Consider the following 27831-nt stretch of genomic DNA (forward strand, 5'->3'; position numbering starts at 1 on the left):
CCTTTTCACGTCTGAGCCCAAAACCACATGCGGCAGATGAAGTAGAGCTCATCTTATTCAACGACCTCGGCATACAAGGGGATTATGTGGTCAGCGCTATCTTCTACTACCTTAAACCCTGATTCGAACTCCAGACTTTTGGGTTAGCGGTCTAGTGCCTGTACCGCTAATTCTTTCAGAATAATTTTAACGTGATTAAAATACCATGTTTGACGCAGTTTTTCACATGGCAGTTATTATCAGAGGGCAACAGCTTTACTACAGAGACCACAAGCGACGCCTACTGATTGGTTGTAGCGCCGAGTAAATGTGTTGCTGTCATTGGTTTAAATACTCCACAAAACATGTCTAGTCTAGGTGATTGTTCATTGTTTAACCTAGATCAACCAAAGTAGGACCAATGCAGCTGAATTGAATTAGTTCTTGTGTTGAAGATTTTATTTTATTAACAAATTAAACTCAATCATTCTAATCTAAAGAGATGTTAATTTTCGTTGTTGTATTTCTTTCTGAAGCATTTATATCTGGTTTGTTTTGTTTTAATAATTTCGTATATTTTAGCTTTATTGTGTACGGAGTATATGGGGAAGTATTTTATTGTATACGGAGTATATGTGGAAAGTATTATAACCTTGAAAAAAAAGAGAGATTTTGGACAAATCTTCGATATTTAACATATAGTTTAATGAATTAAATTAATTTTGGAAAAGTTTTGTTTTACAAAAATTTGTTACAAAATTTAATTTTAAAAAAAAGTTCATTTGAAAAATTACTAAAAATAGTAACGATATTTTGGTTATCAAATGGTTTGGATTTTCCTAAAGGATTGGACTATTTTACAATTGTATGTTGTAAACAAAAACCAACTCATTTTGAATTTCTGTGGTATTCATTTAGTTGTAGACGACTCAATTGAGTGGGAGAACTCATGATTGTTATTCCAAAAATTCCAGAGTTTGAAGCCCAGGGTAGATAAGGCGCAATACATGGAAACTTCAACCCATCGCAATCGGTGATACCATTTAGGTTAGGGGGGGGGGGGGGTGACACTAAAACGAAAAATTGCAAAATATACACAAGAAAAATACTTTTTTTGCCAGTCCCATTAATGATCTATTAAAGTTAAATAGTTTTTTAGGTACAAATCGACTATAGAGAAAACAATGCTACATCCAACTGTATAATTAACAGACTAAGGATACATATCGTTACTATTAAGTCTGCAGCGATTAAATCTTACACACATAGATGTACGCGTAAGTGGCATGCATTTAAATTATAGGTATATGTAGGTCGACACACACACAAACAAAAAAAAAACACACACACATATACACTTTGTTTCTTGGGGGGGGGGGGGTGGTGGTGACACCACGAAGTGCCGCATAGGGTGACACAAAACCTATCGACGCCATTGATTAATTTGAAATATACCAGCAAAGATCGAAACAGTGATCATTATGCATGGTCAACGCCTGATCTCCTCACCCAAACCCTTGTGTGTACCCACAGGATTACACTTCTGGGGGTGCGTCCATTGTCTCCTGAGGTGAGATCGAAAACAAGAAAATACAAAATACAGCCAAAGAAATTGATAACACCCAGAATTATTTATATTGGACATTTTATAGCGTAACAATAAAAAAATTCGATGAGTCACAGAAACACAACCCAAACGCTATTTAAAATAAATACTTAGCGAAAGAGTACAGCAAACTACCTTTTTGTAGACTTGGGGTATAGGGCATTACCCCCGCCCGCCCCCCCCCCCCCGACATAAGGGGTCATCCATAAATGACGTCACGCTTTTTTGGACGATTTTTACCTCCCCCCCCTCCCCTCCGTCACACGTCGTCACAAAAAGCCAGACCCCCCCCCCCTAAAATGACGTCACACCTCAACCTACAACCCCCCCCCCCCCCTCAAAATTGCATTTGAATTTTTTTAAAACATCGATATTTTTTCCAAAATCTTGTCTAAACTATTACAATTTATTAAAACAGTTATCTAGAACGCGAAATAACGTCTAAAATTCGTTTTCTAACATTCCTTTTTTTGTAATGCAAAAATGTGACGTCGCAACATCTGACCCCCCCCCTCCCCCTCATCACACATCGTCACAAAATTACGGACCCCCCCCTCCCCCCTACGAGTGTGACGTCATTTATGGATGACCCCTAACTCCCAGATATTCCCCCCCCCCACCCCCCCCCCCCCCTTCCCGATATAACACACGGAGAAAGTATCCCCTTGTCAATTACAAACTCAGAAGGACATTACCCCCGCTGATAGCTTAATTGACTTGGGTGTGTGTGTGTGGGGGGGGGTGAGGTTAATGTCCTAGTTCGTATTTCAAAGTTTAATTTACCCCTAAAGCGAGGCTTTATCACGGAAATTCAAAATAAAATATATAGCCTATATATATATAGGCGTTTTGTCTTCCTGAAAGATTTATGAAGTCGCCTATTTCTCATTGTTCTGGTGTATGGTGAATTGTGTGTGTCTGGTGTTGTATTCGTGACTGGGTGTGGTTCGTGGTGTTTGTGGGGGTGGGCTATGTGATCTAGTGGGACGTGTTGTGTTGGCAGAAGGGGGTGGAGCCAGTGATTTGGGGTTTAATTTGGGCTTTTGGCTCATGATGTCTGGCGGTTTGTTATGCGTTTTGTTTTTTTAAATTAGCCCTTCAGTTATCGCTACCTCTTTTTAATATCTCATTTTGTGCAAGTATTTTTTATTTCACGACAATTATAAAAGAAAATGTGTTTTACGTCTTGTGTCATTTAGAGTGCACAATTTTTCACTACACCGTAGCGAAGCTCGGGCAGGGGCGGAACTACAGTGCCGCCAGACCCCGCAATGCCGGGTAGCCCACGCCGTTTGAGGGCCCACAGCCGACCATGATCAATTTTTTTATAGTTAAAAAAAAATAATTTTCTTGCATTTTTGATTTGATGGCTGTTTTGTAAAAAGAATACGCCGTTGTCGTCAAAATTCTTTTGAAAAAAAAATCAAAGTCAATTGCGCGAGAGGCCGCTAGATATTTAGACTTTTGCTTCTTTATAGCAGGGGTCTCCAAACTACGGCCCGCGGGCCGGATGCGGCCCGCGATGTCCTCTCATCCGGCCCGCGGAGATATTTTTGTCCAAGGAAAAATCGTTTGTTGGTGATGGCTGAGGAACTTTGTCCTGAGAAATCAAAGACATGCCTGGAAGAAAACTGGCCCCCCGAACTCAAATTTCATAGTTAATGAGGCCCTCGGGCTGAAAAGTTTGGAGACCCCTGCTTTATAGCGTTGGAAAGGGGCTCACAATCCATTGTTTTTTTTTTTACAATGTCAAAAGTACGTTTATTGAATTAATAGAACTACTATTCTTTACTATCCTGCTTATTAGTATATGAATTAATTAAACATTTATAATCAATTAATAAATGACGTCATTTTTGGGTGAGGGTATGGCCTTTTCTGGGTCATCAAAGAAAGCATGACGTCATTTATGTATGTCCCTTAAATGAGAAGGTTTTCCTCCGCCTGAGCTGGGCACTCTAAAAATACCTCCCTATTTGACAAAGCCCTAATATTTGTTTGAAAATATTGGAGTGACGGCTTCCTACGGAAATGTGTAGTTGAGCGTCTCGAGATCACCAGGGGCTATTTTGGCACCTGGGGTTAGGGTTAGGGTTAGGTGCGCAATGGTTTTAGTTATGAAACTCTATTGTAAATTTTTAAAATTTAAAGTACTGGGAAAAAAATGCGTGAATGGATAAAGTGAAATATTGTAGGTAAAACACGGATATTTTAAATACTGCCTATTATTGATACTGTTTACTTATTATTATTCTATCTTTCGGTTTGAGGACAAGCTAGGGGTTTTATAGGAGAGGCGTAGCGAGGGGAGGGCATATGTCCCCGGGGGCCGACCTTAGGGGCGCCAAATTGGGTTGGAAAAAATTTGCAAGGGGGGGGGGGGGTGGGGTTGGAAATCGAAAATTTTAGGGCGGGGGGGGGGGGGGGGGACAGGGGTGCAAATCGAAAGTTTGAGGGGGGTGCAAATCACCGGAAAGGGCGCGATTGGGCGCTACGGGCTAGACTGTGAGCAATATGCCTTTATGATTGCATTTAAATTGTGTTTATGTTATGAGTATTGTGTTTGTTTTTTTTCGTTTGTGTTTTTTTTTGCGTTCGTTTGTGTTGTGTTTAGTTTTGTTCTGTTCCCAAGTTGGTACATTTAAAAAAGATTTACCGTGGCGGAGCACGGGATGCAGCTAGTATATATATATATATATATATATATATATATATATATATATATATATATATATATATATATATATATATATATATATATATATATATATATATATATGTATATATATATATATATGTATATATATATATATATATATATATACATATATATATGTATATATATATATATACAATTATATATGTGTATGTGTGTGCCATCTATCCTACAAGACATCTCTTCACTGTAGCTGCCACTGACTAGCGTTTGAGCCGTAGTTTGACTTGTATTGTCGCTCACTAATCTATAAATAACCTTAGAGGTAATTTTGGGATTTCCCGAACTATATAATAGTTTTGCGGATTTTCTAGAAAACTTAGAAACACATTTCTCCTTAGGTGAGTAGTCAGAGGAATATCTAATATGTTCTAGATTGTGATTATATATGAAGTATTCTTGTGTTTATTCGATTTGCTATCTTCAACACATTTTTCTAAAGGATATATTGGTAAGTAACGTATAGCTTCTTGTATGCTGTAACCTTCGGTACTTGATCATCTCCAATAGAGCAGGTGACCTATGAATTAACATTACAATTTCGCTTTACAGAAGCGTTGTCTGTCAATGTATGCTGCATTATCAAATGTTCATTCACATGTTTTTCTCTCGGTATGAGTATTGTTATCGTAATTGTAAATATTTTAATCAATGGCTATGAAACGGCGTGGTCGAATGGTTGAACATACGACTGCTAACTCGAAATGACTCGAGTTCAAGTCCGTACAACATGAATGAGTCCACTCTGATAGGTACCTGACTCACAATAGGGGGAGTAGAGGTGGTTGTCATGGTGCTAACCAACCTATCTCCTTATATGCCGAGATTAGAGAGACACAGGCCAAGTCTACTCCACTTGCCCCATAGATCTTCAGTCCTGAAAAAAAAAACGTTAAAAAAATTGCTATCGAGGAAAACAACAGTCAACTCCAGAGTTTCTTCCAGACATCTCTTGGGGATGGAATTTATATAGTAAACTTATACTTTTACTAGTGACCGCCCCCCCCCCCCGGAAAATGTTGAACCCCCGCCCCCCCCCCCCCCCGGAGAAATATCTAGTCCCCCCCCAGAGAAAAAAGTCTGGAAGAAACACTGGTCAACTCTTACCTCTCTTTCTCTCTCTTTCCCTCTCTCTCTCTCTCTCTCTCTCTCTCCATATTTTAATACAACTATTTAAAAAATATTTCAGTCTTACCTCCCTGAAGCGTCTTACAACTACGACCCAGCTTGACACTATGAATCCAGAAGCCAAGGAAATCGATCTTTTACTGATAGGTAAAACCGGCAACGGTAAAAGCTCAACAGGAAATACCATTTTAGGGAAAAAAGCGTTTAAGACAAGCGGAAACACGACCTCGGAAACCAGGGGACTGAATGAGGAAACCTCAGAGCGCCGTGGCGTAAAGTTTACAGTCGTTGATGGCCCGGGTGTGGAGGACACAGGGCTGGGGGACGATGGGTGGGGACAGTACATGGACTGGTTTACTGAAGCAATATCCGCGCACCCCCAGGGATATCACGCATTTCTTTTGGTTTTCAGATACGGTGGGAGGTTCACAAGGGAAGAGAAACAGACTGTTGAGTTTCTGAAAAATGTTTTCGGAGAAGATTTTGTGAAAAACTGGTGCGTTGTGGTGGTGACAAACGGGGATAATTTTGAAGTCAAGGTAGATTTTGAGAAATGGTGTAAGGAACAAAGAGGCGATTTCAGGAAACTTTTGGACGAATGCAGTAATCGAGCCATTTTATTCGATAATAAAACCACAGATGAGCAAAAAATCAACGATCAGATTACGCGACTTATAAAAACCGTTGACGAGATTAGCAAATCTCAGCGGTATAAAGACTCCAACTTTCAACTGGCTCAAAACAGACGGGATGAGATCCTTGTGGAAAAAAAAATTCCTGCCCTTAAAGAAGAATTCTGGAGAGAAGCTAACAAGATTACTGAAGAATTGTGTGAATTAGATATGGGTGATCTGGAAAAAAAGCGTGTGGGACTGAAACATCTAAAACACAGAGCTGAAGATTTGATGAAGAGAATTGTTGATGAAGACAAAGGTACCGGCGTTCTCATCGAATTTATCGACATCGCCAAACAAAAGAGCGAATGTGTCGACCAGCAGATGAAAGCGGTCGAGGAAGCTATGAAGCTGCAAGAAATCAAAGAGAAATACGAGAGAGAAAAACAACAACTGAAGGCCGATCGCGACGCTGCTAAAGAACAACTCCACACTGATACACAGCGCTACGATGCGAGGCTGAAAGAACTGAACGAGAACTTAAGGAGCACTGAGAGAGATCTAGAGAGAATATTGAGAGAACGGAAAGAACAGGCCGAAAAAGTCAAAAAGGAAGAAGAGGAGTTAAAGAACCTAACTTTCAAAAAGGTGCGTTCAACTATAGCAGCATACTTAAAGAAAAAAATTTTAGGAGCTCCAAAAACAGAAAAGTAAATTAAATAATCGGTTGACTCACATACTTACGTTTGATCTTTATATAATAGTTCGACGTGAATTTGTTTTAACAAAAGCTTAATAATAAATTTTTTTTTTAAAAATGTATTATTTATTTTATAATGAATACGTGATTAACATAATATGGACAAGTATTTCTACATATTAAGCATTTAAAAAAAATATTGATTAATATTTCAGTTATTTAAAAACAAAGTGTTGATTAAAATCAAAACCTTTTACGTTCATTAACTTTTTCTTATGCTTAACTCCATGTTTTTCTTTTTAGTGTATATCTAGATCTGTGATATTCTTCTTGTGTATTAAATGGTGTATCTTTGTAAATATTTTATAGTAAAAAGCTACTCAAATAATATTTCTGTTCTTAAAATCGTCCTGATAAATGTTTTGTAGAAGCTTTTACGTAAATAAATTCTAATAACTGAAAATGTGTTTTTTATTGATAAAATTATTGGAGTTTGTCCATATTCGTCCACATGTAGTTATCGGTTAAGTATAGTCAACAGACGCCGTGAAAGGCGTGTTAACCAGAGTTTATTCCAGGCATCTCTTCGGGTGGGCGAAGCCCCCCCCCCCCCCGAATTTTTTTTACCGCCCCCCCCCCCGAACGAAATGAAATGTATATAATTTATATAGAAAATATATACTTTTAACAATGTCCGCCCCCCCCCCCCCCCGAAGTTTACCGCACCCCGAAAATTTCAAGTGCCCCCCCCCCGGAGAAAAAAGTCTGGAAGAAACACTGGTGTTAACTAAGATGGGCTTCTAAACTGTGGGGGATGGGCTTGTAAACTGAGATGGGCTTGTAAACTGTGGGGGCGTGTAAACTGAGATGGGCTTGTAAACTGAGATGGGCTTGTAAACTGACGGGGGATTGTAAACTGTGGGGGCGTGTAAACTGAGGGACGTGTAAATTCAGAGAAGCGTGTAAACTGAAAGGGACGAGAAATATAGTTAGGTGTAATGTAACTGTCTCAAGGACGAAATAAAAGGGATAGTGGCTTGAGAAAAAAACCAATACACACACAGACACACGCGCATTAATATATATATATATATATATATATATATATATATATATATATATATATATATATATATATATATATATATATATATATGTGTGTGTGTGTGTAATTCAAGTTAAAGATTTCGGTTTTTGATTCTCGAGTTCTGATCCCCAACTTGATTCATTAGGGCGTCCCAGCCCTTATGTGTCCATGTAAGGGAAACAACTGCATCATCCCATTGTATCAGGATCACAGAAAACTGGTGAACTCTGCTTCACCTGCTACATGGGCTGTATCTGAACACGTTTTTTTTTAATAGGTGCAATCTTAGCCATCCAATTTCATTGAATAATATATGAATATGTTAACAAATAGGACATTTCAAAACCTTTTTTATTTTATGTTTCTGTTTTAAAATCTTCTTGATTATATAACTTAGGTTACGACTGGTTTTTTTTTTAATTCGAAAATATTTAGGCATCTGTATTACACCAACGACGTGGCATCCACAACTTTCCGAGAAAAATAAAAAAATAAAATAAACCCATTGCTCACAAACACGTCAAATAAACGGGAAAAGCGAGAGTTACTATAAATGTAAACGGGAAATACCGAAAATGACGTTACGAGCGAAGTGAGAGATTGATCTAGCATAAAACAATCTGGTTTATGTCATTTAAATTGCATTTATATCAATAGTTTAGAACATATTCCTTTTTATAGCCTTGACATTCTTACTATCGCTTATTTTAACAATAATTCAGAGAAGAAATTTGCTTTTTAATTTGCTTGGTTACAAAACTATTAATTCGAGCCTTCCAGGCAGACCTATTAGAATATTTAACGAGGAGCGATGAGTCATGGAAGTGGTTTGGAGGTTTGCCTATCTTTCAAACTACTGCTCACGTAGTTTTTTTTTTTACACAACAGTGTGTGTGTGTGTGTATGAGTTTTCTTTTTACAAAACCACTAGACTATCAAAGTGCACAGCAGGGGTCGGCGTGGTCGAGTCGGTAGAGTTCATGGTTGCTAAACCGAAAAGTCTCGAGTTCGATCTCTCGGGGCAAATGCGGCTCGACAGCTAGGGACAAAAACTCTTCTAGGAGAGACAACTCCAAAATCAAACAACTGCTGCCTTGTAGATTGTTCTTGGTTGGACAAAGACTATGGATGATAATCCAAAAAGAAAAGCAGGCTGAAATCGGACTCAATTAGTTGACATGTATACTTAATTGTGTTGGACACGTGGTAGCGTCGGCAAAGCTCATGGCTGTTAAAATTCGAAAAAAAAAGTCTCGAGTTCCAACCCTCGGGCAGATAAGGCTAAAAATTGAGAACGAAGAAGAAAGTGCACAAAAAAACTGTAATTTTTTTTGACTAATTTGTACAGCTAAAGTTGCTGTTATGTGATATATCCTACAGCCACTATAAATTTCTCTCTCTTTCTCTCTCAATATATGTATATAGATATATTTACTCTATAATATAATATATATATAAATACATATATTATATATATAATTAACTATATATAAATATATAATTAACTATATATATATATATATATATATATATATATATATATATATATATATATATATATATATAGGCCTATATATACACATGTATATAAATATTTATATACACACATGTATATTATATATATATATATATATATATATATATATATATATATATATATATATATATATATATATATGAACAACCCTGGCCACTATAAATTTCTCTCTCTTTCTCTCTCAATATATGTATATCGATATATTTACTCTATAATATAATATATATATAAATATATATACATATATTATATATATAATGTAATATATATAAATATATAATTAACTATATATATATATATATATATATATATATATATATATATATATATATATATAGGCCTATATATACACATGTATATAAATATTTATATACACACATGTATACTATATATATATATATATATATATATATATATATATATATATATATATATATATATATGCACAACCCTGTTCATGTGATGATCGCTTCTAACAACTATTTATAACTAAGCCGGGTGCAAATAGCTGTGAATCAGTGCATGAATATTTAGTTCATTGAACCGCTTACTCGACTTAACCTTCCATTGATCTCAAGTCTATAGGCGAACAACACACTACAGTGTGCTCTATTCACCTGAGCACACCTGGACCGTGTGTAGAGACCAGCTGTCACCTGTGATATCGCCGCGAAAAAACAATACATCGAATAGCAACAAGCTGCAGCGGTGTTCCATCAAACACGGAAACAGTTCGAGAGGTAAGTGTTTTTGTGTGTGTTTATTTCCAGTTGGTTCTTGGCCGGCGATACACTGTGTCACTTGTGATCTGGTAAGGCTGTAGGTAATAGTATAAAACCAGGATCTCTGTGTGTATTTGGATAACTTATGTAGCACATTCATACATCCATACATACATATATAATTCTTGTCTTTATTCATAGGTATATAAATATACATATAATATATTTCTTTATAAATACCTATTTATCTATATATGTATATACATATGTATATATATATATATATATATATATATATATATATATATATATATATATATGTATAACATTCAGACACACACTGTTATATTTACATCACTCACAAATCTCTTTGGATAAAATATACTGTATTGATTTACAAGTTATACACACACTCGAACACATATATACCATATGCAAGTAGATTTATAACAAAGGAATTTTCCACTTACATATATTGAAATATCTGCATCTCACTGAACCGTGAAATGTTTCCTTTAATAAACGTAACACATGTGGGAATTAAACCATTTTATGAGATTACGACAAGAAATAATCACAAGAGATTATATTATATTCTATTCTAGCAAGCTGTTTGAAGAAGAATGTTGATGTGTACATGATTGATGTATTGCGTGTGTCACATAAACAGGAACATATTTCCTCTGGATGGGGAACTGTATACTATGTCGGAGTGGACGTCACGGTGCTAATGAACAGCAGGTCTTTACTGACATTCAAAAGTAAGTATAATTAGGGTCCGTGACATTTGGGCCCATAACAACAAGGCTCCCAATTTACCGTTCATGCTGTAGATTACCTAGCCAAACACAGTTACTACCTATGCTTATACGTATAGACCGAAACATTTTTACGTTGTAAGAATCACTTATTTTCGTCAAAGTAACATGCTTTGAAAGAATGTAGTTTAATTAAGAAAAATTCCAAATATAATATGTGCATACGTTCACGCATATTTTAAGCAATTTAAAGATTTACGTATTTGACCGCAGATATCATGCCGCAATACAAAAAGAGGAGGAGACACGTTGGAGAAACACAAGACTTAGTGTAGACTCGACTGATAACACAGAGGATATCATAGGTACGTTTTTTTGTAGGGTAGGGTGCCGGCTGACTATACAAAATTTAGACGTGTGATTTTATTTTAACCACAGTGGCCTTTGAATTACCTACTGACGTAAATCTGAGAAATGTTTGGGGAAAAATACTGCCTTTAGCCTTTTGTTCGTCTTTTTAAAAAATATTTATGTTTTATTAGAAAATGTATGCTTTCTGCGTATAGCCTCTAGATTTCTAAGTATAGTCTCTAAATGTCTGTGTAATGTCTCTAAATCTCTGTATAGTCTCTAGAACTCTGTATATAGTCTCTAAATCTCTGTATAGTTTCTAGATCTTTGTGCAGTTTCTAGATGAGTGTAAATTCTCTAGATCTCTGTATATAATCTCTAGAACTCTGTATATAGTCTCTAGATATCTGTATATGAAGGGCTCAGTGGAAAAAGTACTTAAGTGTATTTTGAGAGTTTTGAGAAAAATGAGTACAATAAGTTTTTAAATTGAAGCTGAAATACCAAAACAGCTGATGCAAAGTATTTGAATTAAGCTACTTCGGTACTTTTTCCATGGCCCAAATTTACAGGGATGGTTAAGGGTAGGTAATCAAATAATATACCGGTCTTAACTCATTTTTGAAAAAATGTAACTTAAGTACTTTTTTCCACTGAGCCCTTCATATAGTCTCTAGAACTCTGTATATAGTCTCTAAATCTCTGTGCTTATTCCTCTCTAAGACTAAAATTAATGACGAAAACTAAACACGAACTAACGCAGATAGCATGACATGAAAAAATCTTTAATCTCAGATAATGAATTTAATGTGGGTGGTCCCTTATTCCCTGTTATTTTGTTTCTCTCTCTAGCCAGTGCAGACAGCTACCCGGAGCAGCTAACAATAGACACACCTGATCCTAGAGAGTACAATTTTTCTTTTGAAAACCTCGTGTTTGAAGGGGGCGGGAACAAAGGCTTAGCGTATGTTGGCTGCATTAAGGTAGGCACAAAAGATCTTTTTAAAATCACAATTCACACTATAATATGACACATATACCAGCGTCAACAAAGGACTTTTTATTTCACTACAACTGACTTTAGTTCCACGAATATTATTGGGTGCAGATAAGCTCACTTTTTCCAACATTTCGTTAAAAAATATTTTGGTTTGGATTCATAATATTTGTTTTGATGAGTTTTTTAAAAAAAAAGTATTCAGAAGAGCTATTATTGATAAATGATTTATGTATTTTCTAACAGTATTTAGAACAGCTAGGTTTGATGAAGGATTTGTTCATGCATTTTCTTGCAGTATTTAGAAGAACTAGGTTTGATGAATGATTTGTTCATGTATTTTCTAACAGTATTCAGAACAGCTAGGTTTGATAAAGAATTTGTTCATTTATTTTTTTACAGTATTTACAAGAATTAGGTTTGATGAAGGATTTGTTCATGTATTTTCTTACAGTATTCAGAACAGCTAGGTTTGATGAAGGATTTGTTCATGTATTTTCTTACAGTATTCAGAACAGCTAGGTTTGATAAAGGATTTGTTCATTTTTTTTACAGTATTTAGAAGAGCTGGATTTGATGAAAGATTTATTCATATATTTTCTTACAGTATTTAGAAGAGCTGGGTTTGATGAAGTATTTTTTCATGAATTTTCTTGCAGTATTTAGAAGAGCTGGATTTGATGAAAGATTTGTTCATGTATTTTCTTACAGTATTTAGAAGAGCTGGATTTGATGAAAGATTTGTTCATGTATTTTCTTACAGTATTTAGAAGAGCTGGATTTGATGAAAGATTTGTTCATGAAATTTCTTGCAGTATTTAGAAGAGCTGGGTTTGATGAAGGATTTGTTCATATATTTTCTTACAGTGTTTAGAAGAGCTGGGTTTGATGAAGGATTTGTTCGTGTATTTTCTTGCAGTATTTAGAAGAGCTGGGTTTGATGAAGGATTTGTTCGTGTATTTTCTTGCAGTATTTAGAAGAGCTGGGTTTGATGAAGGATTTGTTCGTGTATTTTATTGCAGTATTTAGAAGAGCTGGGTTTGATGAAGGATTTGTTCGTGTATTTTCTTGCAGTATTTAGAAGAGCTGGGTTTGATGAAGGATTTGTTCATTTATTTTCTTACAGTATTTAGAAGAGCTGGATTTGATGAAAGATTTGTTCATGTATTCTCTTGCAGTATTTAGAAGAGCTGGGTTTGATGAAAGATTTGTTCATGTATTTTCTTACAGTATTTAGAAGAGCTTGGTTTGATGAAAGATTTGTTCATGTATTCTCTTGCAGTATTTAGAAGAGCTGGGTTTGATGAAAGATTTGTTCATGTATTTTCTTACAGTATTTAGAAGAGCTGGATTTGATGAAAGATTTGTTCATGTATTTTCTTGCAGTATTTAGAAGAGCTAGGTTTGATGAAGGATTTGTTCATTTATTTTCTTACAGTATTTAGAAGAGCTGGGTTTTATGAAGGATTTGTTCATTTATTTTCTTGCAGTATTTAGAAGAGCTGGGTTTTATGAAGGATTTGTTCATTTATTTTCTTGCAGTATTTAGAAGAGCTGGGTTTTATGAAGGATTTGTTCATTTATTTTCTTGCAGTATTTAGAAGAGCTGGGTTTTATGAAGGATTTGTTCATTTATTTTCTTGCAGTATTTAGAAGAGCTGGGTTTGATGAAGGATTTGTTCATTTATTTTCTTGCAGTATTTAGAAGAGCTTGGTTTGATGAAAGATTTGTTCATGTATTCTCTTGCAGTATTTAGAAGAGCTGGGTTTGATGAAAGATTTGTTCATGTATTCTCTTGCAGTATTTAGAAGAGCTGGGTTTTATGAAGGATTTGTTCATTTATTTTCTTGCAGTATTTAGAAGAGCTGGGTTTGATGAAGGATTTGTTCGTGTATTTTCTTGCAGTATTTAGAAGAGCTGGGTTTGATGAAGGATTTGTTCGTGTATTTTATTGCAGTATTTAGAAGAGCTGGGTTTGATGAAGGATTTGTTCGTGTATTTTTTTGCAGTATTTAGAAGAGCTGGGTTTGATGAAGGATTTGTTCATTTATTTTCTTACAGTATTTAGAAGAGCTGGGTTTGATGAAAGATTTGTTCATGTATTTTCTTACAGTATTTAGAAGAGCTTGGTTTGATGAAAGATTTGTTCATGTATTCTCTTGCAGTATTTAGAAGAGCTGGGTTTGATGAAAGATTTGTTCATGTATTTTCTTACAGTATTTAGAAGAGCTGGATTTGATGAAAGATTTGTTCATGTATTTTCTTGCAGTATTTAGAAGAGCTAGGTTTGATGAAGGATTTGTTCATTTATTTTCTTACAGTATTTAGAAGAGCTGGGTTTTATGAAGGATTTGTTCATTTATTTTCTTGCAGTATTTAGAAGAGCTGGGTTTTATGAAGGATTTGTTCATTTATTTTCTTGCAGTATTTAGAAGAGCTGGGTTTTATGAAGGATTTGTTCATTTATTTTCTTGCAGTATTTAGAAGAGCTGGGTTTTATGAAGGATTTGTTCATTTATTTTCTTGCAGTATTTAGAAGAGCTGGGTTTGATGAAGGATTTGTTCATTTATTTTCTTGCAGTATTTAGAAGAGCTTGGTTTGATGAAAGATTTGTTCATGTATTCTCTTGCAGTATTTAGAAGAGCTGGGTTTGATGAAAGATTTGTTCATGTATTCTCTTGCAGTATTTAGAAGAGCTGGGTTTTATGAAGGATTTGTTCATTTATTTTCTTGCAGTATTTAGAAGAGCTGGGTTTGATGAACAATGTGAAGCGACTGGGAGGCAGCAGCGCAGGGGCCATAACTGCTGCCCTCATTGCTCTAGGGTACAATTCAGAAGACATCCGGACATTTTTCGAAGTCGACACGCGAGACATTTTTCTAGGTATAAAATATTTGTTTGAATTTTATTGTACGTTGTATGTTTGGTCGGTAAATTCAACGTACGGATTGAATTTTTGTGTGAATGCTAAAAAAAAAACAAAAGAATATATATATATATATATATATATATATATATATATATATATATATATATATATATATAATGATATATAAGACCACACGTGATAAAGTCCATTTTTTTGAAAATTTTGAGTCAGTTCCATATTCATGTAGTGTACTTAAAAATAGATAACTATGACAACTGTGATTTATCCCCTGTGGGTTTCAATTAGTATCTTGAGTAATTTACAATGTACATTTTAAATGTTATAACAGCATGGTTCATGTAGATATAGTAAAATTAATATTCTATTATATTGCATTTTTTTGGTATTTATTTCCCCTTAAAGTTCTCTTGTGGAACTGTCAGTAGAACAGATGAGGTAGAGTTCATGTGTTTTGTTAACCTGGACTAAAAAGGGATATTGTGGTCAATTTGGTTGCCGAACGTGAATTTCGTAATCTTCAAAGCTTGATGGACTCAGGGATGTCGTATGGATTTGAGTAACAGATCCAAACTGGAGACTTTCGAGTTAGGAGTCACGTGCCCTATCGTCCAACCACGCTATTCTGTGTAGTTATTAGAGATGGTCCATCCACGATGTAACGTATACTACTTTCCCCATTGCTATGATAGTCAGAAAATTGAAATCCTCTAAATCGACGTCTAACTTCGGCATATAGGGGCCTACACCCCATCCCTAATTTTTCATTTTATTTTGGTAAAGGGATATAATCAAGCTGAGATGTTTTCGCTGAAAATATTAATTGAGTAGTTGTCCTGTTTGTGAGGAAATTAAATCAATATTATGTAAAAAAAATAAAAATTTTGGTAATCAGGACCAATATCAGATTCAAATGAAAAAAATGAAAATAAAAAAAAAACAACCTTCAATTCAATTTTGTAATATTTTTTAAATATCAGCAATACATTTTATCGCATTCAGCCCCCTAGCAGTGTGAGATTGTTTATGGATGAGGCAATATTAATATATTTATATATATATATACATATATATATATATATGTATATATATATATATATATATATATATGTATATATATATATATATATATATATATATATATATATATATATATATATATATATATATATATATATATATATATATATATATATATATATATATATATATATATATATATATATGTATATATATATATATATGTATATATATGTATATATATATATTTCAATTCCACTTAATATCTTGGATTAGATTTGTTTTATTATAATGTATCATCGCGTTAATGTGTCATTCTTTTAGATCATTCATGTGGCTACCTAAGTCTGCTGCCCAATTTGTTGAGGAAATTTGGCTGGAATCCTGGTATTAGAATTCGGGACTGGCTGGGAGAAAAGATCAAAGAAAAATCTCCAGAGAAAAACAACCCGGATATGACCTTCTATGAGGTTTGTATTACTACAATTTGTGTTGGTAGCTTTGAAATAATAGTCTAGACTTTTGTAGTTTAAGCACTTTGATCTAAACAACTTTTTTTTTCGTCCTAATAAAGCAAAAGACCTGATTCGTTTTTCTAATCTTTAGTTATGTTATATATTTTTTCAATATTCAATTAATTCCATTTCGTTCTTATATTAAATAGCCTTTGATTTCTGTATATGACCTACTGATTTTCTAAATTTTAAATAAACCTAGTTTTTATATTCTCAAGTTCTGAAGTTAAGAATCAACTAGTTGAAAAAAAACCTTTCATTTTTCCTTTAACTTTAACGAAACTCGGAATTGAACACCTACTGCTGTAGCTATATTAAAAAAAAACTATTTAGCTGTGCGAACCCTTAATTTATGTTAATGTATTTCCCAAAATTGAACTATAAACTTAATAAACCTTTTTTTCTCTATACTTGTTCCAATTAAAAAATTGTGAAAATAAACCTTAATTTCTCTATACACATGTTCCAAAGATTAACTATAAACAAATTGTGAAAATAAACCTTAATTTCTCTATACTTATGCTCCGAAAATTAACTATAAATAAATTGTGAAAATAAACCCTTAATTTCTCTATACACATGTTCCAAAGATTAACTATAAACAAATTGGAAAAATAAACCTTAATTTCTATATACTTATGTTCCAAAGATTAACTATAAACAAATTGTGAAAATAAACCCCTAATTTCTCTATACTCATGTTCAAAAGATTAATTATAAACAAATTGTGTAAATAAACCCCTAAATTTGTCTATACTTATGAGCCAAAGTTGAACTTTAAACAAATTGTGAGAATAAACCCCTAACTCCTCTATACTCTCCTCCTAAAGCTATACAAACACAGGAACATCGAGCTGTGTGTTGTTGTGACTAACCTCAACCAAATGAGGTCTGAGTACTGTCACCCTAAGACCACTCCAGACATGCCAATTAGAGATGCTCTGCGCATGACAATGGCAATACCAGGTTATACATTTAACCCTAATTTATTTTTAAAACTAATTAAACGTTTGATTTATATAAAAACATTTGCTGGTTATGAACGTATTTTAATATTATTTTTTAATTATTAAAAATTTAAATGCATTAACTGGATTTTAATCTGATCCACTATTTCACCCCCCCCCCCCCCCCCCCAGCCGTGTTCTCGCCGACGATTTACGACATACACGGACAGGCGGATACCTACGTGGACGGGGGAGTCTTGTGCAACTACCCGCTACACTGCTACGACGGTAAGACACGTACACACAGGGTTGGGATTCTTGTACAGGACTAAAGTTGTACAAGCCATTAGCCTCGAAACATGTCACTTAAAAGCCAGAAAAAAAAACATATTCAAAGTATTAATTTAATAAGATAAATATAAAAAACAACAAACAACCAAAAAAAAAAAAAAAAAAAAAAAAAAAAAAAAAAAAAAAAAAAAAAAAAAAAAAAAAAAACACAAATAAAAAACACAAATAAAAAACACAAAACAACAACGACAAACAAACATAAACAGAAATAAAAACGTACGTACATTTTTAAATATCCAACTCTAGGCTGGTACCTGTCGATGAGGAAAGAAGACTCCCTACTCACCAAAATGACATCCTTACAGAACTTCTCAAGCAACATGTCCAGAAGGTTCTATCCTCGCAATGAGAAGACTCTCGGCTTTCTTTTGGTCAGTTTTTGAACCCCCGTCACATGTAACAATGTCAACTTTAAAAAATAATTTCAAGTTTTATAAGTAGTCACTCATTAGTAAATATTAATATTATCATTCACAACTCTTTTTCCTATATTATACACTTATATCTCATACTTGATTGGTTTGCTGATTATGAACTTTATCTTTAATTAATATTAGTACAAAATCAAATAAACATGATTACGGTATAGTTTGTAAAATTAAAAAAAAAACAATATATTTTAAAAAACAATTAGAGCGTATTTTTCAAAAAATAAAAACTTATGATATGATTATAGCGTAATTTTCTCATCAAGTAATGAGGTAATTAAAGGAAATATTTTCTACGACAGTACGACGAAGCCGAGACCGAGATAATGAGATTCAGCCTTGAAGCCAGAGCTGGGACCAATGAGCCAGCTGAGCCAGTAAAGACAACTAAGTTGTTTGAGTACGTGTTTTTACTTTCCAATATAACACTTTTTGTTTCAAAATATACGTGTTTTTTTCTTTCAAATATAAACATGCATTTTTCTTTTCAAAATTATACGTGTCTTTTCTTTTCAATATAAAAATGTTTTTTTTTTCAACATTATGTTTTTTCTTTGCTTTTATTCCATAATAATCCAAGTTTTTTCTTTGCAATATAACAAATGTTTTTCTTTTAAAATTATACGTGTTTTTCCTTTCAATTAATACCAATGTTTATTTAATTAATCTATTTTTTTTCAAAATTGTACGTTTTTTTTCTTCTCACTAGCATCAGTGTTACTTTTTTAAAAAAAAATATGCTTCTCTTGCATGTTTTTTTTCCTTCCAAACATATTTCTTTGCTTTCAAAAAGTGTATAGATAAGTTAATTTTCCTAGCCCTAGATTCAGCGTTTCTTTACTTTCATTTTATTTCCATTAGAGATATGCTAGTCTTGTCTTCTCACTAGCAGGTTTTTTTTTTACTTTCAAATATCATTCGCTTCACATTAAACACCCGTTTTACTTTACTTTAAAAAGCATTTAAAATTTCTTTGTTTGCACTAACGTCAGTAGTTCTTAACTTTTATGAGTCGTAATACTCAAAACATTTTCTTCGCACTATCCAGTGCTTATATTTCAGACATTTTTCACCGAGGTGGGGGGGGGGGGGGTACTTAAAACTATCCGAAGGGAGAGGGGCGGACTTAAATTTCCAGGGAGGGGAGGGGTGGCAGACCTTGGGTGAAGAATAAATTGTGTATATAAATTCTATTTCAATTTGAGAGGGGGTTTAGACTCTGGCACTTTCGTATGTGTTTCTTTTCTTCCAAAATTGTTATGGGTCAGTTCAACCTTCACACAATGACTTGTATGTTTCTTTACATATATTCGCTGACAATATTTGATTCCATGCAGAGAAAAACGCAAAAAGATGCAGGAAAGGGCAAACGCCGAAAGGGAACACCGAAAGATTGTGACTGCCGTTGAAGCTTTTATGACTGTTAGTAAGCCTTTATTAATATAAGGAATACAAAAGCGTGTCAGATCAAAAAAGTTACAATGACAAAAACACGCTTATGTTGAAATCCGAAAAATCATATTATTTCAGTTTCGTTTTACCGTATTACCCTTGTCAAAAAACCTGTTTAGTTAAACATTGGGTTGATTATTATGTAGCCTAGTCATGATGTAAAGTCGTCTTGCTTTTTATTCATGACATTTTAAACAAATGTCATTAAGTCATAAGGCATTGTAGGCATAAGGCATATAACTGTTTTACACAAATAGCATTTTTATACATATGGCATTTTATACATATGGCATTGTAGACATTTGGCATTTTTAGACATGGCATTTTTAGACACATGGCATTTTAGTCAGCATTTTAGACACTTGACATTTTAGACTCATGACTTTTTACACACTGCATTTTAAACATATGGCATTTTAACCATGTGGTATTATAGACATAAGCAAATTTTGACTTAAAACATTTGAAACTTAACATATTACACTCAAAATATTTTAGACTTAAAACCATTCTATATTTTCCCATTTTGTATTTATGACATTTAAGACTCATGACATTTTAGATTTATTTAATTTTAGACATATGAGACGTGTCAAACTCTAAACCTGATTATACACTTTTGTAGGCTCTAGATAAACACAACAAAAAAGACCTGGAGCATATTGAAAGAGATGAATTAGAAAATGCTTTAAGAGATGTGAGTAGCTACGAATACTGTTAAAAAAAATTACCTATACAATTGATATAAAAAACAAGGTATTCTAAACAGTGTATAGCTTTAGAAAATATGTTAAATTTTGGTAAAGAAAAAAACAAACACATTTTTGGAGAATTCTGAATTAGTTTCTCGAGTGAATATTAAAGCATTTGTTTACTTCCTATTAAAATTAAAGATTTGAATTTTCTTATATATATATATATTTTCTTATATATATATATATATATATATATATATATATATATATATAAATATATATATATATATATATATATATATATATATATATATATATATATATATATATATATATATATATATATATATATATATATATATATACCCACACGATTCGTATCAAATAAGTTATAACAAAACATTTTAATAAAAACCCATTCTCAACAGACCGAGGTCTTCTCAGAAGAAAATGCAACAATTTTGTTTGGGAACAACATTACCGTCGATAATGTCTTGGATCTTTTGGACAAGGATGGAACTGGCACGGTAAAGAACTTTGTTATTCATTGTGTGCCAACCTGACAATGTAGTGAATACTTAACAGATTTCTTACATTATTAGATACAATGTTTTCACGTACACACACACACACACACACGCACACACGCACGCACGCACACACGCACGCACGCACGCACGCACACACACACACACACACACACATATATATATATATATATATATATATATATATATATATATATATATATATATATATATATATATATATATATATAATTATACATATAATATGCAATCTATCTTTTGATCTTTTAGATATCAATTCCAGAGATTTTACACTTCCTTGAGGAAAGGGGAATAAGAATGCAGGTTGAAACATTTTTTTGTTAACATTAGAAAATGACCGAAATATAAGGTCTGTTTGGGTACATAATATAATAACGGGTTAATACTATTAACCGATGATAAGACTGGTGACCGGATAGATACAAAACAAATTGGGAAAGAGATTTTTCGCCTTTAAATCGAACATGTACAAAAACTGGCAAAAATGACCACATGTAGCCTATATAGTAGCATAGTAAAAACACTTTCCTACAAATTATAACAAAAGGAAAGTGTATAAACACAATTAGTTTGTATTTCTGCATTTTACCGTTTGCACATTTTCCCCGCTGTATTTTGCGTTTATGTGAAATAATGAAATAATAAATTTATAGTTGTTTAGTTTTCTATATCCGTTCTTTGAAAAAGCTGTTTGAGTTTACATTACATTAAAATAAAGTTTTTTTTTCTCACTACAGACAAGTAAATACTAGTTAGCTTAAAAAAAAGGAAACTTTTATTTGTTTGATCAGATGAAAATTAATTATGGTGTTTGGGGTCGTCCATTAATGACGTCACACTAGTAGGGGGAGGGGGGATCCGTAATTTTGTGACAGTGTGTGATGAAGGGTAGGGGGGAGGGTCAGATGGTGCGACGTCACACTTTTGCATTATAAAAAAGCAATGTTAGAAAACGAATTTTAGACGTTATATCGCGTTTTAGAAAACTGTTTTAATAAATTGTAATAGGAATTGATTAAAATACTCTATTTTGACAGAGTTCAGACAAGATTTTGTAAAAATATCGATGTTTAAAAAAAATTCAACTGCAATTTTGAGGGGGGGGGGGGTTGTAGGCTGAGGTGTGACGTCATTTTAGGGGGGTGGGTGGGTCTGGCTTTTTGGGACGATGTGTGACGGAGGGGAGGGGGAGGTAAAAATCGTCAAAAAAGCGTGACGTCATTTATGGATGACCCATTTTCTAAATAAACTGATTTGTGTTGTGTTTGTGTGACGCAGACAAGAATTCACGGCTATGGCAGGAAGGAGATCACGTCGTTTGTCCAGTTCCTCAAGGCGTTGAAGAACACCATGTACACCAACCTGAAGTTTATTTACGTCGATGTGAGTCATATGTGTTGACGTCAGTGAAATGTCTGTTGTGGTTGGTGACGTCAGTGAAATGTCTGTTGTGGTTGGTGACGTCAGTGAAATGTGCTGTGTGGTTGGTGACGTCATTGAAATGTGTGGTTTATTTTACGATGTATGTGAAATATTTAGCACCCAATTACGGTTTATGCAATTCTTAATCTGAAGTAAATAACCTGCAAGATTGAAAGCCTCTGATGTTGTACCAAATTTAGCTATCAGAACGAAAATGAGACCTTCGAATTTTGTTTTGTTTCACTTTCCTTAATTAATGTGTAGTACCTGGTAAAGTTCTTATTCTTTATTGAAAAATTTTTAATTAAAAAATAACAATAATAGATTATACACCCTCGAAACAAAATGTGCTGCTATGTCTTTAAACTAATTTAATAGGAGATGACCCTTTTACGCATTTAGTGTTTCCACAGCCAGACCTAATACCTACTGATAATACCACATTTCTGATTAAATGCTTTGTTGGTTATGTCGCCAGGCACTTAATCCTACGTGTGCTAGTAATGTTAAAACGTCTTTTTTTTTCGTTGTTTTAAAAATGCACTTTGTTGTCCATACAGGAACAAGACGTAGACAGGACGATTGGTATCAACACAGGACATGTCGGCACGTCGGATTACGATCTAGAACCAGCAGACAAGGAATTTGTTATTGACGTAAGTCTTTTTTTATTCTCTAAATTGGGGTAATTTATATTGGAGGTGACCACACAACAATTTTATGTATTTTTTTTATTGTAGTTGACCACATTACGAATGTTCTTTTTATATTGTAGTTGACCACATTACAAATGTACTTTTTAATATTAGAGCTGATCACATTACAAATATATTACGGGTTAGGAATCTCTTTAAGCATAATTTGGCGCAAATAGCAGATATGTTTGTTGAGAATTCTACTCAACCTTGACCACAATTTCCAAAATTATCGTTCGTTTTTAATTAAAACAAAATTTGTAACTAGTGATCAAAATGAAAATCGGGGCAGCCCAAAACACTCAATGTTATTTTATTCTATTCAGAAATTATGGGAAAAATTGAACCGCATTAATTATAAAAATATAAAACTTAAACACTATTATAACTTAATATTTGATTAAAAAAAAACAACTAAACGTTTAAATTATTTCCTTCACAGCGTGGCTACTATGCGGCTCGGAATTTTTTCCGACACTGTGTAGCCAGTGGCCGACACTGTGAGAGAAGGCTGGCATCTCCTAGAGAACATCTCCCTGATGAGAACGGCTCTGTGAGTTCATTCTACGACAACATGCAACACAGAGTGCGCATAGAAAATGGGGCGGCGGAACATGACGCGCTGCTTGGAGAGAGGGTGTTATAAAAACATTAGCTATTTGAGAAATGTGAAGTAGAAGTTAATACGTTTTAGAAGGCGGTGGTTACGTTAATGGTATGGAGAATGTGGAGTATAAATACATTTTTGGAGAACTTGGTGTATAAATTAATGTATGGAAAATGTTACGCATGTTTTATAAATTAACGGTATGTAGATTGTGGTGTATAAATTAATATATGAAAATGTTACGTATGTTGTATAAATAAATGGTATGGAGATTGAGGTGCATAAATTAATTGTAAGCAAAATTTAGTGCATAACGTAATGGTGTGGAGAATGTGGTTTATTAATTAATGTTATGTAGAATGTGGTATACACATTAATGTATGGATAATGGTGTGAGTACATTGATGGTAAATATGATTATGTATATAAATTAATGCTAAATATAATTAGGTATACCCATTATTTCGTATGGAGAACTTGGTATATACATTAATCGTTTGAGTAATATCGAACATAAAATATTGTTTGGCACAATTAGTAACCTAAAGTCCTATTATGTGTATGGTGATTATTGTTGCTAAGTAATTTATTGGAAAATGTGCTGTATGGTTAATTTATATGTAGAATGTAAAGTTTAATTAATAGTTAAGAGAATATGGAATGCAATTAATTGTTTACATAAAGTGTTGAATGAATCGTCATTTCTCTAAACGTTGTTAGTTTAATTCTTGTGTTCAATCATGTACATACGCTTATAGTTCAATAATGAGATATGTTGTAGCAAAATATAATTTATAACACTGTTGATGGGGATCTTATTGGATTTGATTTGTGTTTTTATTTAATACATTTATTTTTCTACTTTATAAGAATTTAATGTCTGGCAATTTTGGTATTGCTGTACATTTTAATTTATAAAATAAAATGTATGTCATAATTTTAACGGTAATGTACAATTTATACCAATAAAATATACGTATCCAGCTAGGTTAATTCTTATATAATGGATAAACTTTTAACTCAAAATACTCCAACTTCGAGTTTTTTTCATAATTTTCTGCTTTAAAAAAATACCTTTAACATTTCAATCCTTAGAATTTGCAAAAAGTAGCTATACCTATTACTGTTACTCGATAACTATACAAATGTAAAGCCTGTTTCCCATACACGGTAAAAATGTATTCGAGAATATTTTGTTTTATTTTCTCGTTTACGGAAGGTAAATCGTGTTGTAATCGAAATCAAAAGCTCATTTCTTGATTACCGTGAGTTGAATTGTTCGTCTCTACTTTAAACGTTGTTTGCTTAACTCGTGTGTTCGATCATGTACATACGCTTATAGTTCAATAATGCGACATGTAGCATAATACACTTTATAACAATGTTGATGGGGATCTTATTGGAATTAATTTATGTTTTTAAGTAATAATTGTTTTTCCACTTTATAAGCATTTATTGTCTGGTAATATTAGTTTTAATTTATAAAATAAAATGTATGTGATAAATGTATAATTTATACCAATAAAATATACCTATGCAGCTATGTACACTCTTATATAACCTTTTATCACAAAATACTCAAAATTATCTTGTATTTTTAAAAAAAAATCAAATAACCGTTTAAGACTTTTGACATAATTTCCTTAGATTATCTTAGGTTATCTCTTAGAGTGGACGTGAATTGAGTTATTATTCTAACATTTATCACAAAAGTTTCACTAAAGCCGTGTTTTGTTTTGGATTAACACCCGTAGATTATCTTAGGTTATCTCTTAGAGTGGACGTGAATTGAGTTATTATTCTAACATGAATCACAAAAGTTTCACTAAAGCCATGTTTTGTTTTGGATTAACATTGTAGTTGAAGCACATTTGTTCTGTCGGAATTTTTTTTCCAGAAGTTAATTAGGCTGACTACTTAATTGATTAAACTGTACGTAGATGAGATTTTTTGTTTAGAAGATCGCATTGTCTGCTTCAGTTAATTAGGATGAAAACTTAAATGAGTATATCTTTGATTAAACAGTAGTCTACGTTGATTAAATTTTTAGTTTAGAAGATCACATTGTCTACTTTACCGTCCAAATTCAAAAGCTAGAAAATCAACAATTAATTTATATGATCGATCGTTTCAAATTCTAATTGATCACATTCAGATAAACTTCTGTTTGTAACCTTTAAACATCCGTGAGAATTAAAAGCTAAAATACGAATATATCAACAGATTAAAAAATAAAATATACATGTACTTTCAATATACTGAATTTTAATAAACCATGAAACACGAGGACTCTATTTACCGAAAAACAACGTTACTTTGACTTAATTAGGTTGCATGTTTTACGTTTAAAAAAACCTGTCGTTTTAAGGTCATAGCCAATGATGGGAATTTTAAACACTGTTTTAGTTGAACGTACTTTAACAGCAACCATTTCCGGGCGATTTCATTTCTAAAGTTGTGTATGTTTTAGTATGCTACTAAATATGTCCATGAGTGTTAAGTGCAAAATTTGTTGTTTGTTGTGTTTGAACCTAACCCACATAATTTGGAATTCGCGGTCAAACGGTAGGGCGCATAACTGCTCCGCTGATTCATTCTTAGTAAAGGTAGGTAATGGCTGTTGGACATAGAGATGAATATACTTTCATGTTCCTGTGAGTCACAGGTGGATTATATTTCAACGGCCGTATTGGCCGTCATGTGAGAAAGTTTAACAGTACAGTTATCGTTATACAACGCTACACTTGTTATATTTGTATGACACATATAACGGCTTGTATCTATGTTTGCCGGAGAATGATAGAGAACTAGACTGCTAACCCGAAAGTCTCGAGTTCAAATCCGCGTTTATATTAGTAGAATGTCCAGGGAAACTAAAGGCGAGGTAATCTTACACAGATGAACTCTACTTCATCTGCCCCATGTGTCTTGGCACGAACCGGAAAATATCAAATTAAGTACCGGTAATTATTTTAATATTATATTAATATTGTCACGGATTCGATTAAGGAATATCTAACGACGCTTCCTTTTAAAAATCACAATATAACATAGGCTCAGCCGTAGCGAGGGCGGGGCAGGGGGGGGGGGGGGGTGCGGACCGTACCGGGTGACACCATTTACGGGGTTGACACCAAGGCAAAAAAAAATCGCATAATGTACAGAAGAAAAATGCTTTTTGCCAGTTCCATTAAAGATTAATTAAAGTTAAACAATCTTTTAAGTGCAAATCTACAATTATTAAAACGTGCTAACTATAGAGAAACAATTCTACATCCAAATTCATTATTAACAGACTATAGATAAACATCATTACTATTAATTCTGCAGTGATTAAAGTTTATACACATACATACGGCACATACACAAACACACACACACACACGCACACATGTATATATATATATATATATATATATATATATATATATATATATATATATATATATATATATATATATATATATATATTGTTTTTTGCGGGTTGGTTTGAAAAATACTAGCTGGCAAACACAACAACAAGAAGTCGGTGACCTACTTACAAATCCTATTACTATAGTACAATTTAAGTGGCAAGCATTCACGTATAAAATAATTTCCAAATTCTGAGACACTTAAAAATATCCGTTTTCAAACTAGTAACTGTAAACTATATTTGACATCCAACTGCTCAAAAGTACGACTATACAAGAATAAATTACTATTCTACACCATGGACCTGTGTAAAATACATATCAAATTTCTACAATGAAATTGATATGGATGTGCTTTTAACATTAAAGAGTTGTGAATGTCACTGTGGCCTCTCAGTAGAGTCACGGAGTCGATATATGTTGACATATGTTGATTTGGAAGATAAGCGTCATCGGACAAAAAGTGAAGTAAACAGATTGTGACATATATTGGATACAGGACGTGGTAGAGTATGAATTTTTGTGTTACGGTAAGTCTGAATGTGACAGTAAGTGTGTGTGACAGTAAGTGTGACAGTAAGTCTGAATGTGACAGTAAGTGTGTGTGTGACAGTAAGTATGTGTGTGACAG

At 33.3% G+C, this 27831-nt stretch overlaps 2 protein-coding genes across 2 annotated transcripts; both read left to right on the top strand.

Annotated features, from left to right (window-relative positions):
• Window positions 1-4619: 4619 nt before the first annotated feature.
• LOC131942508 (uncharacterized) lies at window positions 4620-7200 on the top strand. The gene is made up of 2 exons (XM_059302411.1): window positions 4620-4642; window positions 5491-7200. The coding sequence occupies exon 2, from the start codon at window positions 5537-5539 to the stop codon at window positions 6755-6757; it is 1221 nt and encodes a 406-aa protein (XP_059158394.1). The 5' UTR covers window positions 4620-4642; window positions 5491-5536; the 3' UTR covers window positions 6758-7200.
• Window positions 7201-9983: 2783 nt separating this feature from the next.
• LOC131942498 (uncharacterized) lies at window positions 9984-25183 on the top strand. The gene is made up of 17 exons (XM_059302402.1): window positions 9984-10107; window positions 10760-10850; window positions 11121-11212; window positions 12051-12181; window positions 14935-15082; window positions 16431-16576; window positions 17452-17587; window positions 17761-17856; window positions 18166-18290; window positions 18650-18747; window positions 19685-19769; window positions 20425-20496; window positions 20923-21021; window positions 21313-21366; window positions 22342-22446; window positions 23046-23141; window positions 23623-25183. The coding sequence occupies exons 2-17, from the start codon at window positions 10777-10779 to the stop codon at window positions 23824-23826; spliced, it is 1761 nt and encodes a 586-aa protein (XP_059158385.1). The 5' UTR covers window positions 9984-10107; window positions 10760-10776; the 3' UTR covers window positions 23827-25183.
• Window positions 25184-27831: the final 2648 nt, after the last annotated feature.

Source organism: Physella acuta, unplaced genomic scaffold (assembly GCF_028476545.2).
Source record: "Physella acuta isolate Inbredline_101_S28 unplaced genomic scaffold, ASM2847654v3 ptg000409l, whole genome shotgun sequence".
In the NCBI taxonomy this organism is placed as follows: domain Eukaryota; kingdom Metazoa; phylum Mollusca; class Gastropoda; family Physidae; genus Physella; species Physella acuta.

Coding starts and splice junctions, on each gene's coding strand:
- LOC131942508 (XM_059302411.1), top strand. CDS start 5,537: ATGAATCCAGAAGCCAAGGAAATCGATCTTTTACTGATAGGTAAAACC.
- LOC131942498 (XM_059302402.1), top strand. CDS start 10,777: ATGGGGAACTGTATACTATGTCGGAGTGGACGTCACGGTGCTAATGAA. Junction 12,182..14,934: donor CGTATGTTGGCTGCATTAAG/GTAGGCACAAAA, acceptor ATTTTCTTGCAG/TATTTAGAAGAGCTGGGTTT. Junction 22,447..23,045: donor TGAAGTTTATTTACGTCGAT/GTGAGTCATATG, acceptor TTGTCCATACAG/GAACAAGACGTAGACAGGAC.